This window comes from Podarcis raffonei, chromosome 1, assembly GCF_027172205.1.
Source record: "Podarcis raffonei isolate rPodRaf1 chromosome 1, rPodRaf1.pri, whole genome shotgun sequence".
NCBI lineage: Eukaryota > Metazoa > Chordata > Lepidosauria > Squamata > Lacertidae > Podarcis > Podarcis raffonei.
In genome coordinates this window covers 44,994,725-45,008,228 of record NC_070602.1, presented here as the reverse complement: position 1 = coordinate 45,008,228, position 13,504 = coordinate 44,994,725, and the positions used below count along the sequence as shown (strand labels likewise).

General features: G+C 40.7%; 2 protein-coding genes across 8 annotated transcripts in view; one reads left to right on the top strand and one right to left on the bottom strand.

Annotated features, from left to right (window-relative positions):
- The window catches only part of CDAN1 (codanin 1), a 29,730-nt gene extending 28,072 nt beyond the window's left edge, over window positions 1-1,658 (top strand). Inside the window, exon 28 of the mRNA XM_053383857.1 lies at window positions 564-1,658. Coding sequence (XP_053239832.1) covers window positions 564-689 — 126 coding nt within the window. The 3' untranslated portion in view covers window positions 690-1,658. The remainder of the gene's footprint in view (window positions 1-563) is intronic.
- Window positions 1,659-2,079: 421 nt separating this feature from the next.
- STARD9 (StAR related lipid transfer domain containing 9) overlaps window positions 2,080-13,504 on the bottom strand; it is an 84,623-nt gene continuing 73,198 nt past the window's right edge. For 5 of the 7 annotated variants that reach the window (XM_053383807.1, XM_053383815.1, XM_053383832.1 and 2 more), the window contains 10 exons: window positions 13,098-13,295; window positions 12,405-12,586; window positions 10,945-11,087; window positions 9,725-9,836; window positions 7,882-8,054; window positions 6,735-6,799; window positions 6,432-6,640; window positions 6,109-6,188; window positions 5,387-5,545; window positions 2,080-5,083 (listed from right to left, as the gene is read on the bottom strand). In XM_053383807.1, coding sequence (XP_053239782.1) covers window positions 4,982-5,083; window positions 5,387-5,545; window positions 6,109-6,188; window positions 6,432-6,640; window positions 6,735-6,799; window positions 7,882-8,054; window positions 9,725-9,836; window positions 10,945-11,087; window positions 12,405-12,586; window positions 13,098-13,295 — 1,423 coding nt within the window. In that variant the 3' untranslated portion in view covers window positions 2,080-4,981. Of the gene's footprint in view, window positions 5,084-5,386; window positions 5,546-6,108; window positions 6,189-6,431; window positions 6,641-6,734; window positions 6,800-7,881; window positions 8,055-9,724; window positions 9,837-10,944; window positions 11,088-12,404; window positions 12,587-13,097; window positions 13,296-13,504 lie in introns of those variants that run through there. The other 2 variants (XM_053383824.1, XR_008329831.1) reach the window with 2 other exon arrangements.

Below are 13,504 nucleotides of genomic sequence, written 5' to 3'. Positions count from 1 at the left end.
CTACCGTCTAACAATCCCTCTCAAGATCTGCCAGGTCCACTATTGCAATCTTCATGTGGATAGCGAAAGACTACTTTAGCAGACTTGGCGTTTAGTTTTTCCTGTATATATAAACCAGTCTACACCTCTCTGCTTGTCAGCTCATTGTAGTATTTTATGTTAATTATTTGTATAAACCACTTTGCAGTTGAAAGGCAGCCCATACATTTTAATTGAAAATACTGTCTCACTTCAGCCTACATAAAAGTTTCTAATTTTTTCCAGTTCCCGTGGAACTAGAAATTAAGATGAACAAACTGATGTAAAGGCACAGGGACCACACCAGAGAGTGCTGTATGATACTGCTGATCTATTTATTAGAAAGCAATTATGCTGTAGTTCAGTGAAAGCCCTCCATCTACAGCAAGGTCAAAAAAGCAGTCAGTATAAATGACTAAAAGAATACAGCAGCAGCAGCAAAAGCACTTATGGACAGTGTTAATAGGGCAGCTTGAAAGCATAGTGATTAACTCTGCATATTCCCCTACACTAATTCAAATTTTGTTCTGCATTTTTTTCCACAGGACTTCTCCAAGGAACTAGAAGCACTGTTACGAATATTTATTTCTGAGGAGTGCATTGCAGAACCAAAGACCCTGCCTTGTGAATTGGTGGGGCAGTCTAGAGGCCCCGTAGCAGCACAAAGCTAGCACAGAGATGCTTAAAAGCTGCTGAAATCGTTCATCACTTCCTGGCTCCGGTTACGCTTGGGCATTACTGTGGACCTCCTTGGTCTTCTGCAAATAATGTCCAGATGTTTCAAGGGGAACACAGTGTTGCAAGAGGAGCCATTTTAAGCACCTTAATCTGAATTGCAGGAACAAGTCAATGTTTCTGCGTGTGACAGCATATAGGGGTTTAGGCCTAGAGCAGCAATGGGGACCCCGTGGCCCTCCAGATGTTGTTGGACTTCAGCTTCCATTAGGCCCAGCCAGCATGGTCAGTTGTCAGGGATGATGGGAGTCCAGCAGCAGCTGGAGACCAGAGGCTCATTCCTGTTCTGGAGTGTTGGAAGAGCCTGGAATCTGAACAGATGTATAATAGACTCCTAGGTGTCTGAGGATTCTTACTTAGGAAATTCTCAGTTCTAGTAATGTTCATGTGTGGCCTTTGGAGCAGAACTCGTAATGTAAGACTTCTATTTATCAAGAACTCAAGTTTGAAAATTTTAAAATCCTTTACTCCTTTTAAAAGGTCAAATCATGTCTTAAAATACAACAATTTCCCAAGCATTGGCTTGTGGGTTTTTTATGAGTGTTTGCCCATAATGTAGATTTTAGTACAGTATATGGTTTTTTAAAAAATAATGAAGGAAGGTTTTCTTTTATTAGAGAAACAGCTTTAAGTGGCAGCATTTAATGAAATATTTTCCCTTTTTGATAGAATGCTTTGAAGAACTGCTGAGTTGGAAACTCTGGCATTCCAGCATGTTTTAAAAGACAATCCTTTCTTGGGTCTGCTCTATAACTCTGTAGACTTACTTATAAAAACGGGCATTTCCTGTGAGCTATAGCCCCTCTTCTCCCCTTCCTTTATTCTTGCACCACATACTTTTTCTTCAGGAGTCCTGCTTGTCTTTTACTTTATTAAAAAGTAATAAAATGATTGTATATACCCCACTTGTTCGTTCTTTATCCTTTGTATAACTACTTCAGCAAATTTCACAAATCCTCTAGATGAGGTTATCGCTCACTATATAACAAAATCTTCAATTTAGGCTACTTGAATGTTACTGATTTTGATCCAAGGAAGAGATTTGTGGAAAACATAAATTAAGGGTGCCTGTAGCTAAACCATTAAGATTATGCTGTTGCAATAGTTCCATAACTGCCATTTTATGTAGTGGTGGACAGACAAGACTCGCAGCATTTAACTTCTACATTACCTCTTTTTTGCTGCTCCTAATATTTTAACAAAGTCTGGAACAAGGCAAAAAGGAAAACTGATGAAAGAGATTTAGGGCGGGGGGCAAGCTTAGCAACATCTCTTGGTGCATAGCCTAGTCAAAATAGGCCAGGAAATAATGGAGCTTTTCTGTCATTTCCATATATAGAAAATTATTTTTATTGTGAGGATATGAAAATAGCAATCTTGGTTAAAAGCAGATATGGGCTAAAGATATGGTACAGTAACTGAGTATATTTCCCCCCACATTCAATAGAAGATTTCACAGAAAATAGTTTTGCCTCACTTTAAGACTATTCTTCTCATTCTAGGCATTCACAGGTACCATAGTGTTATAGTTGCAAAAGAAACCAGTTATTATATAAATAGTACTGTTGAAGTATCAAGTATTTCTAAAAAGCATACATTAATCGAATACCTGGAAAAATAATAATTAGCTTCAGCATATAAAACCATATATAAATAACTTAATTTGTAAACATAGAAAAACAACTGTGTGCAATTATAAAAATAAACATCTGATGCACTGTACAATAAGACATTATCCTTCAATAGGCACCATCTGTGTTGAGAGTAGAGTCCATCTTAGATGTTGTTCCTGCTAAAGCTGTTTGGTTCGTTAACAGAGTGCCATGTCCAAAAAAATTAAAAAGAAACAAACTAATGTAGCAAATACTTGGCCAGTGATTGGAAATATTTCCTAAAATATGTGATTGCTGGTACTGTGGGCAATTTACAGAATACCCCCCCAAATGATAATTATAGGCAAGACTAAGCTGGTGTTCATGATTCTGCAAATCATTTCCAGTTTCAATTGCCTCACAGGATTTCCGTTAATACTGTATTTGGCATATTTCACCACACTTTTTTTTTTTTTTACCAAATAGAATTTCTGTGCTTTGATTTCTTGATAACTGTAATAGCATCATCGATGCTGACAGAAGGGGTTAACGATCCTATCCCTGTTTATTCTGAAGCAAACCCTATTAGAGTCAACGTAAGTGTCTTGAAGTAACTGCATTGGACTACAGCTTCAGTTGTGGCGCTAACAGCTCTTCTACACAACCAGCAGCTGAATGAGACTTGTGAAATTACTGAAATTTGAAGCAGAGTACCACCCCCATTTTTTGAAATCACATGAGTGCTAGGCTCTAGGCTGCAGGCTCCAGGCAGCACCATCTCAGAGCACAAGGCACGTCTACCAATCGGGGCAGGAAGGGGAGTGTCCCTCTTCCCCACGCTTCTGCCACAGCAGGAAGGAGTTAAAGAAACACTATGGCGCTAGTACACAACTACTTGGGATTACTATATAGCAGTTATCAAGCTTACTTATTAAGCTCACATACCAACAATGTATGCAAACAGCCTTAGTCTCTGCCTCGTTTCCGTTGTGAGAAACGAGGTTCACTTCATTAGCTAGAGAAGTATTGCAGCAAAGGGAAGAAAGCTCATGGTCAGGTTATCTCCTGTTACTCACATGGAATACTGCAAACAAGTTCCGAGCAGTGAAAAGTCCTAAGAAAACTGCTCAAGAAGCAAGTTCCTAGAGGACAAGAAGCAGGCTGGCAGAAAATGATGCAGTAGCTATAATACGATGCCATTGTACTACTTGCTTGCTAGGAGTCTTATTTTAAGAAGCAACCTGAATCAAGTTGTCTACACCTTCACATGAAGAAAACATGCTTTTGGACACTAGTGGGGAGTTTGGAAAGAGAATGCTAACGCTATTCGTTCACTACGAACAATTGGAGTGGAACAAATCATAACGTGATTTATTTGATATAATTGGGTTTGATGGGTTACTGCAGACGAGACGTTGAGCAGCAGAAAGTGCAGTTACGTAATAAAGAGGAAGGAGTCATGGGGAATACCGATAAGCATGGTGGAGCTGGGAGCAGAGCAAGAAAAGCTCTTGCTCAGGCCTGTACAGATGGGGAAGGCAGGTAGGTACACTTGCCCTGGTCCTTGGAGGGCTAAGTCAGCCAGGGAGCCCCACCAGGGACTGCTGGTTTTTGTTTGAGTTTATCACTTTATGCTTTCCCACCCCCCAGGCCTCAGACATGCTCTGCATGGGCTTGCTTCCACTGACCCCTAAAATCAAATTCATCTTGGTAGGGTAAGCATCTTAGTGAATTTACCCTGCTCTGAGCTTATCTTCACAATAATTTAACCTGCTGCTGATACAGAGATTTGATGAATTTTTAATCTAATGGCTTCGCTAGAGAATGTGTAAGAAGCTTCTATTCATAAGTATAGAGCAGTTGCTGCTCTACAGTAGACTAGTCCCTGTTCTTGTGTTGAGCTGTCGGTTTGGTGTGGCTCAACCCCTTGGGCTTGTGGCGCAGTGATTCTGTAGTAGAACGGTGTGTCTCTTCCTGAGTTATGGTTCTGACTGAGGGCAAACGGTGACCACAAGAGCTATCACACCAACCACTCTTGTTGAATGCCTGGAACTTGGTATACCCTCACTTCCCCTGGACAGGACTGGAGAGTTATCCAATCAGTAAGCTGACATTGTTCAATGATTAATATAATGCATTCTTCATTCACAAGTACCCTTTTGTTCAGGCACTCTGCAAAGGACATTACAGTAGTTTTGCTTCAGTGGTGAAGTGCTCCTTTAAAATAAATGTATCGCTAAGTTTCAAGTTTTTTTACATGGCTTACAGCATCAGCAGTCTTCCAATAGTCTGAATGAAGAAAGTTTTCAACTGAAAACTAGTGGTTACAACCAGGCTTTCGCCTACCAATATTGGTAGTTTGCAAAAGGAACACTTTTTGCTTGGCCATTGTTTCTGTTGAAGTTGCATTTCTTTAAAAGCTGAACAGGAAAACTCAGCCAAACGACAGATGCTTCATTAAGGTTTGGTGTCCGATTGCCATATCGGAAGCAGGTGCTCCTTAGTGGTTTTGTGTTGTGCAGTGAGCTTTCCTAGGATTTCTTTTGTCCTCCCATTTTTGAGTTATCTAGAAAACAAGTTCTGGCATTGCTGGTATCTTACATTTTGAGTTTGTGGACCATGTAAACCACACATACCTAACCAGCCAGAAAGTGGCCAAGCCTAGCAATCACCAAAGGCTGTCGCTTGGCAATGGAGCTCAGAAGCCTTGCAGGGATGGCTGGGGCACCAAGGTCAACCTGAAGCAGCAATAAAAGAAAGCTTTGTCAGTAAGCGTTGAGAGTCCATTTCAAGCGCTTCTGTAGAAACATGCCAAATTGTATCCTCTGCAGTGAGATGGGAGAGGCTAGTTGAAGGAGGTTGCATTTGTCAGGCAGGTAGAAACTGGATCAGTAGAAGCCCCCTTCACATGTTTCAACAAATGTGTTAAATGATAAACAGCTGCTACATGCATGAGCTTCCAGCACCCAGAACACAATCATCCTTCATTAGGTTCCCAAGCCTGCTAGACTTCTAGTTTCTAGATCTGCACAGACACTTACCTGTACCATGTAGATAACTTTAGTGATATCTTTTCCATTCACCATATCAGGCTCTAATATCCAAGCACTGGGCAAAATCTCCCCTCGTACCATATCTTCACAGGGACGAGGCATCGACTCTTCATACACAGATTGAATGGCCAGGATGCACACATTCTCCTGGATGCAAAGAAATCAGAATAAAGAGCTACGCTGAGAAAAACCCAGTAGGTACAAGTGTGGAGTTTCTCTTTCTGTCTGTTTCCCCTTTCTTCTGTTAATTAGGCTGCTAGGCTTCATATAGTTCAGCTGCTTTTGTTAACAGGAAAGAACGGTTCATCACAATCAGTCTGATTTGAGTCACTGGAAATAATTAATCACTACAATCAGTCTGATTTGAATCACTGGATTTGTGTCCAAGCATCCATGTGTAGCATGGGATCCAAAATTGTAATTATTGATTAAATTTATGGAATCACCTATCAACAGATAAACCAAAACTAAAACCCATAACATAGCAAAAATGAATAAGTCCCCAAACAAGAGAGTTCATTGCAATAGAGAGCATAAAAAAACTCAGATATAACACACAATTAAAATGCTATGGTAAGTAAAAAGCTATTCAATAAAATATCATTGCAGTGATATTGTATGAAAGGTGTCCAACTTTCATCACAAAACTAGTTTTGATTATTCTCCTTACGCTGTGTTGGATGAGGATTATTGAACATTGATATAGTTACCTCTTTGGCTTCTACAGAGATGCAGCAGAAGTCTCTTGGTTGCTTCTGGTAGCACAAAGAAACGTCACTGACAACGTACACTGAAATTAAATCCATGGAGTAGAAATGAGAACCATTTCCCCATTCATTTAGGCAGACTTCAGTCAGACTTCACATTAAAAAATACAGCACTCGGAGGATTAACCTAGCTGTTCTCCCAGCTACTTGTTCCCATGATGCAGCAAACATGTCTCAGGAAATCTGGGAGGAGTGGTTTTAGGGGGGAAAGCAGCGAGTGGAGGGAAGGGTTATGATCCCCCCCACCTGCTCCTTTTCATACTCACCCAGCTCAATGTTGCTGGTGATTTTCTTATGCACTTGAGCCGTGGTAATGGTTTTGTCATACAGATGTCTCTTACTAGGATCCTTCAAGATGCACAATACGGTGGAAAGGGGTTTGTTGATCATGCCTGCTCCCAGGAACCCATGTTTGGTTGCTGAAGATGAGAAGGCTTTATAATAAACTAATACATCCTTCTCCACACATTGGTATCTGATTGGAAAGGCAACACGAAAGCACATTTTCATTAAGAATATAATAAAAAGAATCTCGAGAATACATGAAGGAACAGTTGCTATAAACTTACTTCCAACCAGCTGTTGCCTGGCCATTGTAAAGATTCCTCAGGTCATTTGAGCATACTGCCATAACCTTTGAAAGCAATTAAAATTCCTTGTTATAGTTATGGTCGTTACAAATCCCTTACATTTAATTCAGCTTTGTTTCAATTCCGTGACTGAGCTCAGCTTGAGAATGGAATTCAGTATCCTCTTGTGAATGCCATAAAATTATTCATTAATGAAATTATCCATTAAAATATAGAGACTGGGAACTATGTTTTGCTATTCTTTGAAGAACTTTCATAGTAAACAAGCAGGCTAACTGGGAAGCATAAACTGCTGCTTTCCTTAGATCGTAATTCATACTCCCATTTGCTGTCATTATAAAAACATCCACCATTCTGGATAAAAAATGCAGCAGCTGGTCAAAATCACGAGTTGCTGTTTCAGATATATAAAAACACTTTCAGTGTTTTTTTCTAAACCAGACCTTGGCAAATACGTTCAAATTATGTTAAGGTCCTTTCAGATGTATAAACTGCAATCATATAAAACATTTTCACTTCAGATTAAAAACAGCCAGTGAGATTATTATGGAACTTTGTGGCTCGATGCACAACCACACTTTAGGTCTTGGTTTTCTTATCCAATGGTGGGAAAGTACACTTGGACAGATAAAAGGACATCTATTGTTCTCTCTGAGAATCTTCTGATTCCCTCTCTCATTAAAGCAATATTTTACATTCAGCAGAGTACATTGGTATTTTATTGCAGCTTTAAAGCAGTGAATTTTGTACCATTAGTATTCCCTCAGATTACATAGGGCCATCTCACAAATGACAGCTTGCATTCATGGACCCAAACGCTGTATATGGAAACAGGTGTAGACAATTGTGAAAAAAATCACGCCAGTGCTTTTTTTGTTGCCATTATGTGTGTATAGGAGCTGCATTCTCAGCATATTTCAGATATACACACAACCAAAGAAATTATCCTGCTAGTGTCAGGACCCTACACATTCTTCCTTATGTAGATGTTGCCCCCATGTAAGAAAAATATCAGATGTGAGGAGGCCCTTGTAAAGGGAACATTAAGCAGCAAATGTATAAAGCTTTTCTACAGCCTCCTCTAGGCCAGATGAAAAAAGAGCCACCATCACATTCACCCACTCACCTCTGCAGTAGCATTGGCCAAGACGTGTTTGGACAGATCTTCATATCCTTTCGTAGGAGAGGATGGGAAGGTGCTAGGTGAAACAACTAGGCTATGAGAATACCTATGGCTGGAAGCAAGTGGTGACGGGATACTGCTCCTTCCCATAGGTGAAGAGGTCATAGGAAAAGTCTCTGAAATAGATGAGACAAATAAGGAATCGATTCCACACCAGATGCTGCAGAGAGCTGGATTTGATTTGGATGATTCTTTCGCACATGCATGATGATCTTTAGTGAATCGGTTCAACAGTCTGTTTAGCAAACAGGTAGTGATACTACCTAGGTTCAAAAACAAGAGTGGAGATATTCCCAGCTGTGATGCCCAGAGCTCCCTCACCCTGAAATTCTTCCTCATAATTTAAATCAAGAGTTACAAATTCATGCATGGTCTGCACTCATCATACTAGGCACTCAGTGTGACCATTGCTGCTGGCTTTATGTCAAAAGCTGATTCCTTGAACTTCACCCTCTATTGACCAAATTTGCTAGTCTAAGGTGTAACAGGTCTAACATGGCCACCCCTATGGACCCGTGGTCAACTAGAGGTTTAAAAAATATAATACACAGAACATCTTTGCTTCAGAGAAATCAGTTGGGATGGGAATTTCCAAGGTTGAAGTCTGTTGTACTTACACATTTGCAGCCCAATCCTCGTGGAGACTATCCATTTGGATCTTAACTAAGCAAGAGCTCTGCAACAGGTAAGTATTGCACCAAAGCAAAACTCCACTTGCTCCATAAGGTCAAAGTTGTGAATTTGTTTCCTGATTGGTTGGTTGCATTTGTTTCCTGATTGGTTGTTTGCTTGCTTTTTTCACTTGTTGGGGTGGGTTGGAGTGGAGGAGTTTCATGCATCGGAGATTTTGTGCTCAATGGATGATCTTTGCTCACAGCTGCCTTGCCTGACTCCCACACTACATTTCTCAAGCAGCATGTGTGAACATATATGCAATTTGGAAAGCAATACATGCACAAAGAATTATGAGCCAATAAAGAATTGAAAGCGGAGGACTGGATGGGAGAGTCTTCTCCAATGATGCTCATAATCATCTAATTGCTGAGCTGAAAGGAGTTAGCCCAGGGGTCAGCAACCTTTTTCAGCTGTGGGCCGTCCACCGTCCCTCAGACCATGGGGTGGGCCGGACTATATTTTTTGGGGGGGAAATGAACGAATTCCTATGCCCCACAATAAACCCAGAGATGCATTTTAAATAAAAGGGCACATTCTACTCGTAAAAACACCCTGATCCCCAGACCATTCGCGGGCCGGACTAAGAAGGTGATTGGGCCGCATCTGACCCCCGGGTCTTAGCTTGCCTACACCTGAGTTAGCCCATCACTTGAGTCAGGTATTTACCAAGGAAGTGTACAATAACAAAGGTTCCAGTGCATTCCTATCAGCAGACATACATCCAATTGATTTAATATTGATATTCTTCTCCCCCATGAATTTTACAATGTCTCACCACCAGCTTTTCTATAATATGTAAAGGAGAATTAAGTAGATGACCCTCGTGGTCTTGTTCAACTCTATAATTCTATGAAGGTAATACATGTTTCCCATTGAAGTGTGCCATAAGATGTTGCTAACTTGCTGTGAAATTTGGGGACCTGCATTTTCTTGGAATGTGTGAAATAGCTACTGCTCAACAACTGTATCTGCTAACTGCTACTTTCTTTATCAAACTGCTGATGCATGAAATACATGTTTATAACGCCATGGCTATTTTACTCCTCTCCTTTTTTAAAACAAATGACCCATCCCATGGAATTCATGATAAGCAGATTTATTTAACCCTCACCACTTGCAGAACCCTTTTGAAGCTGTTCAAGTACATAAAGCTGACGGTTTCTGATAGATGAGCGGCCTCTTGCATCCTCTCTTGTGTGTTCTGCATCTTTGGGAGAAGTCTGCTAGATAGAAAAAAAAAGGCAACGTACATTCACAGGTGAAAACCAATAGCCACACTCAAATCTATCAGCTCAATATTAGACAGTCCCCTTTCTTTGCCTTCTGTTACCCTTAGTGGCTTCTGCAGCAAACTTCCAAAGCAATTACATGCTTGCTTCACCTTTTTATGCCCTAAATAAGGTGTGACTAACACTTTTCAGGCCAAAGACCATATTGACCCATGACCAACTCTACAGGGTCTCGTGATAAAGTGGGTGTGGCAATTTCCCTGCAAAAGGCCACTTTGGGGGGGGGGATTTCAAGGGCATCGGAACTTTTGGCATCACAATGTTGAAGAAGAAGAAGAAGAAGAGTTTGGATTTGATATCCCACTTTATCACTACCTGAAGGAGTCTCAAAGTGGCTAACATTCTCCTTTCCCTTCCTCCCCCACAACAAACACTCTGTTAGGTGAGTGGGGCTGAGAGATTTCAGAGAAGTGTGACTAGCCCAAGGTCACCCAGCAGCTGCATGTAGAGGAGCGGAGACGCGAACCCAGTTCCCCAGATTACGAGTCTACTGCTCTTAACCACTACACCACACTGGCTCTCAATTTGAATTCCACCCACTGTATTTCCTTCACTGAAACACATTGTTTTCCCAGTAGTGATGTATGGAAGTGAGAGCTGGACCATAAAGGCGGCTGATTGCCAAAGAATTGATGCTTTTGAATTATGGTGCTGGAGGAGATTCTTGAGAGTCCCATGGACTGCAAGAAGATCAAACCTATCCATTCTGAAGGAAATCAGCCCTGAGTGCTCACTGGAAGGACAGATCCTGAAGCTGAGGCTCCAATACTCTGGCCACCTCATGAGAAGACTCCCTGGAAAAGACCCTGATGTTGGGAAAGATTGAGGGCACAAGGAGAAGGGGACGACAGAGGACAAGATGGTTGGACAATGTTCTTGAAACTACCAACATGAATTTGACGAAACTGCGGGAGGCAGTGGAACACAGCGTGCTCTGGTCCATGGGGTCATGAAGAGCCAGACATGACTAAACAACAACAACAAGCCAAGCATCAATTTGTACTACCCTTATGCTTCTTTGACACATAAGTTTTTGTTTTACCTGGCATTCTTGTTTGCCAAGGATGCTAGTAGGATAAGTGGCTGTGTTACTACTGTTGTATCCAGATGTTGGTCCTGAAGACAGACTGAGGGTGGAATCTGTACATAAAGTGCTTGTGCTTACAAGGGTCTTCAGTTTGGTTTCTTCCTGTAATTAATAGACCAATGTTATTAATTCTAGAAAATCAAATAGTTTTGGAGTTTGTTCACACAACCACTTACGATAATTATTTTCCATCTAGTTTTTTTTTTTTAATATCTCATTTCGATTTAGTTTTTTTGTTTTTGCCAGCTTGCAATTTACATAATGATGCTAAAGTGAGTGACTGGTCCTGTCTGCACTTTTGCTTAACATACAAGTAATAGATTTCCTGAAAACATAAGCAACTGACAACTTTATGAAAAATTTAAGCTACCTATGGGAACCAGTGCATTTTCTTTTTCCCGCTTTTTCTACTCTGATGTGCACACCTGACTCTGAATCTAGCACTGATTTCCACCCCTTCCAGACACTTGGCATCTTTATCCAAAGTCCTCTTTAAAAAATAAAAATTTAAATGTAGGGTTTTAAAACAAACACACACAACAACAACAACAACAACCTTGAAACATTATTCCAGGCAAGGGGGGGTGTCTTCATGACTGCCACAAGGGTTTGCTAATTAACAGACTGTACGGCCAGCTAGGAAGGAGGTGGCATAACTGATAGCTGTTACAAGGACCAATCAATTTGCACTCTGCATAGGTGGTTTCTGCAAAAAATGGGGGAAACTGGTTACTCCTCAGTTCACTTCTCTGAGGAATATTGGGCATCTGGCCAAATAAAGGTGTGAGGATCTACAGGATGTGTGTGTACACAGGCTTATTGGGGCTCTTTCTGAATCTGTAGTGAGGATTTTTTTCTGTTTGTGGGATGCATATTTTGGGGGTATATAATCCTGTTACATTTAGACAAATATCTTAAATAGTTAAATCCTAATCTGAAAAATGGAAATGGGAAAAAGTGATTATCATTATTTTTGTTGGTTAATTTTAGTCAGTTGCTCCTGTACTACTAGAGAAATGTTTAATGTTTGATGTTTATCACTTTTTTATTATTAACATTAATATTCCGTTGGGAGCTACTCAGTGTGGCTGGGGAAACCCAGCTAGATGAGCAGGGTATAAATAATAATAATAATAATAATAATCACACTGTTTAGCATTTTTAGGACAAAAATGTGGATGCAGCTCAGAACCTTCTGACATTGGGGTGGGGTGCGATTTCCATGAGTGATAAACTGTGTTTTACCTATTTAATGTGTTTATATCCCACTTTCCTTCTGTGGAAATCAAGATGGTATACATGGGGTCCCCATGCCATCTCTCATCCAAGCACTGATGATACTGTACTGGCTTTGCTTTAGAAAGGTTATTGCATCACATGCCTCCAAATAGACACAATCTTCAGTGGTTTAGAACTTGCCTTCTGTAGCTGAGAGTGCATCTGCTCTCGAATGCGCCTCTTTTCTTGCTCAGCTCTTTCCCGAAGCTTGTCCCTGGCTCGTGCAATTTCCATTTTGGTCTCCTCTCGCGCCCTCTGGTAATCTCGGAGCAGCAACTCGATCTCCGAAGGATGCTGGATCTTTTTTGGTTCTTGAATTCTTGGGGGGGAGGGGATGAAAAACTTATTACAATCATTGTATTTTATTAATAGTGGTAAATATTAGAGCAAGCACTGCTTTATGACACTAGAATGAGAATGAACTTTACAAAAAATAATAATATTGCTTTCTCCTTTAGCTTTTCCAATTCTAGAATATCTTTGTCAAGCAGAAATCATGGGATGTGGTGTGGATTGTGCTTCTTCCCTACTGAAAAATCCTTTAGGATTATGGGGAGAATTCAGTTTGTCAACAACCCAGGAAATGAAGCAAGAGAAGCATCAACATAATAAGAAGAAAAAAATTACTTTTATCTACTTCCAAGACCGCCCTTCTTGAGATGTGTTTTTTTTTTTTAATGGCTGAGAAGAGAGTTCAGATGGATCAAATAAGGCCTTCAGCTGGCTGGAACATGAACATGAGCTATCTTCTAGTCTCATCATGTGTATCATCAGTGCTGTCATACAATATGAGTGTTTTGACACCAGTAAAGGCCCTTGGTCATCTCTACCTTGTATTTTCCACAACATCCCGTCTCAGTTGTTGTAGGTATTCGCGGCGGCGGCTAGGGAGATCTAAATCCCTCTGGTTCGTTTCCACTGTCTGCAAAAGGCTAAGATGCTTTTGTGGGCTGAGGCTACGGCTCCTTCTGAAACACTGAAGCTTCTCCTCCCGCTGCTTTCTCAGCATTTCAATTGACTTCCTGTGCCTATAGTGGGGATGGGGAAGGGGGGAGAGAAAGGTTGGTACTTCATATAAAATTTAGGGCCATCTGAGTTTTAAGTCTCAATGGAAGAATAATTTTTAGGTACTAGTGATAAAATCCTACTTTCAGACATACAGGTTGATCCTAAGAATAATTTACTCAGACGTAAGCGCCAGTGGAATTTATGGGGCTTACTCCCAGGCTAGTGAGTA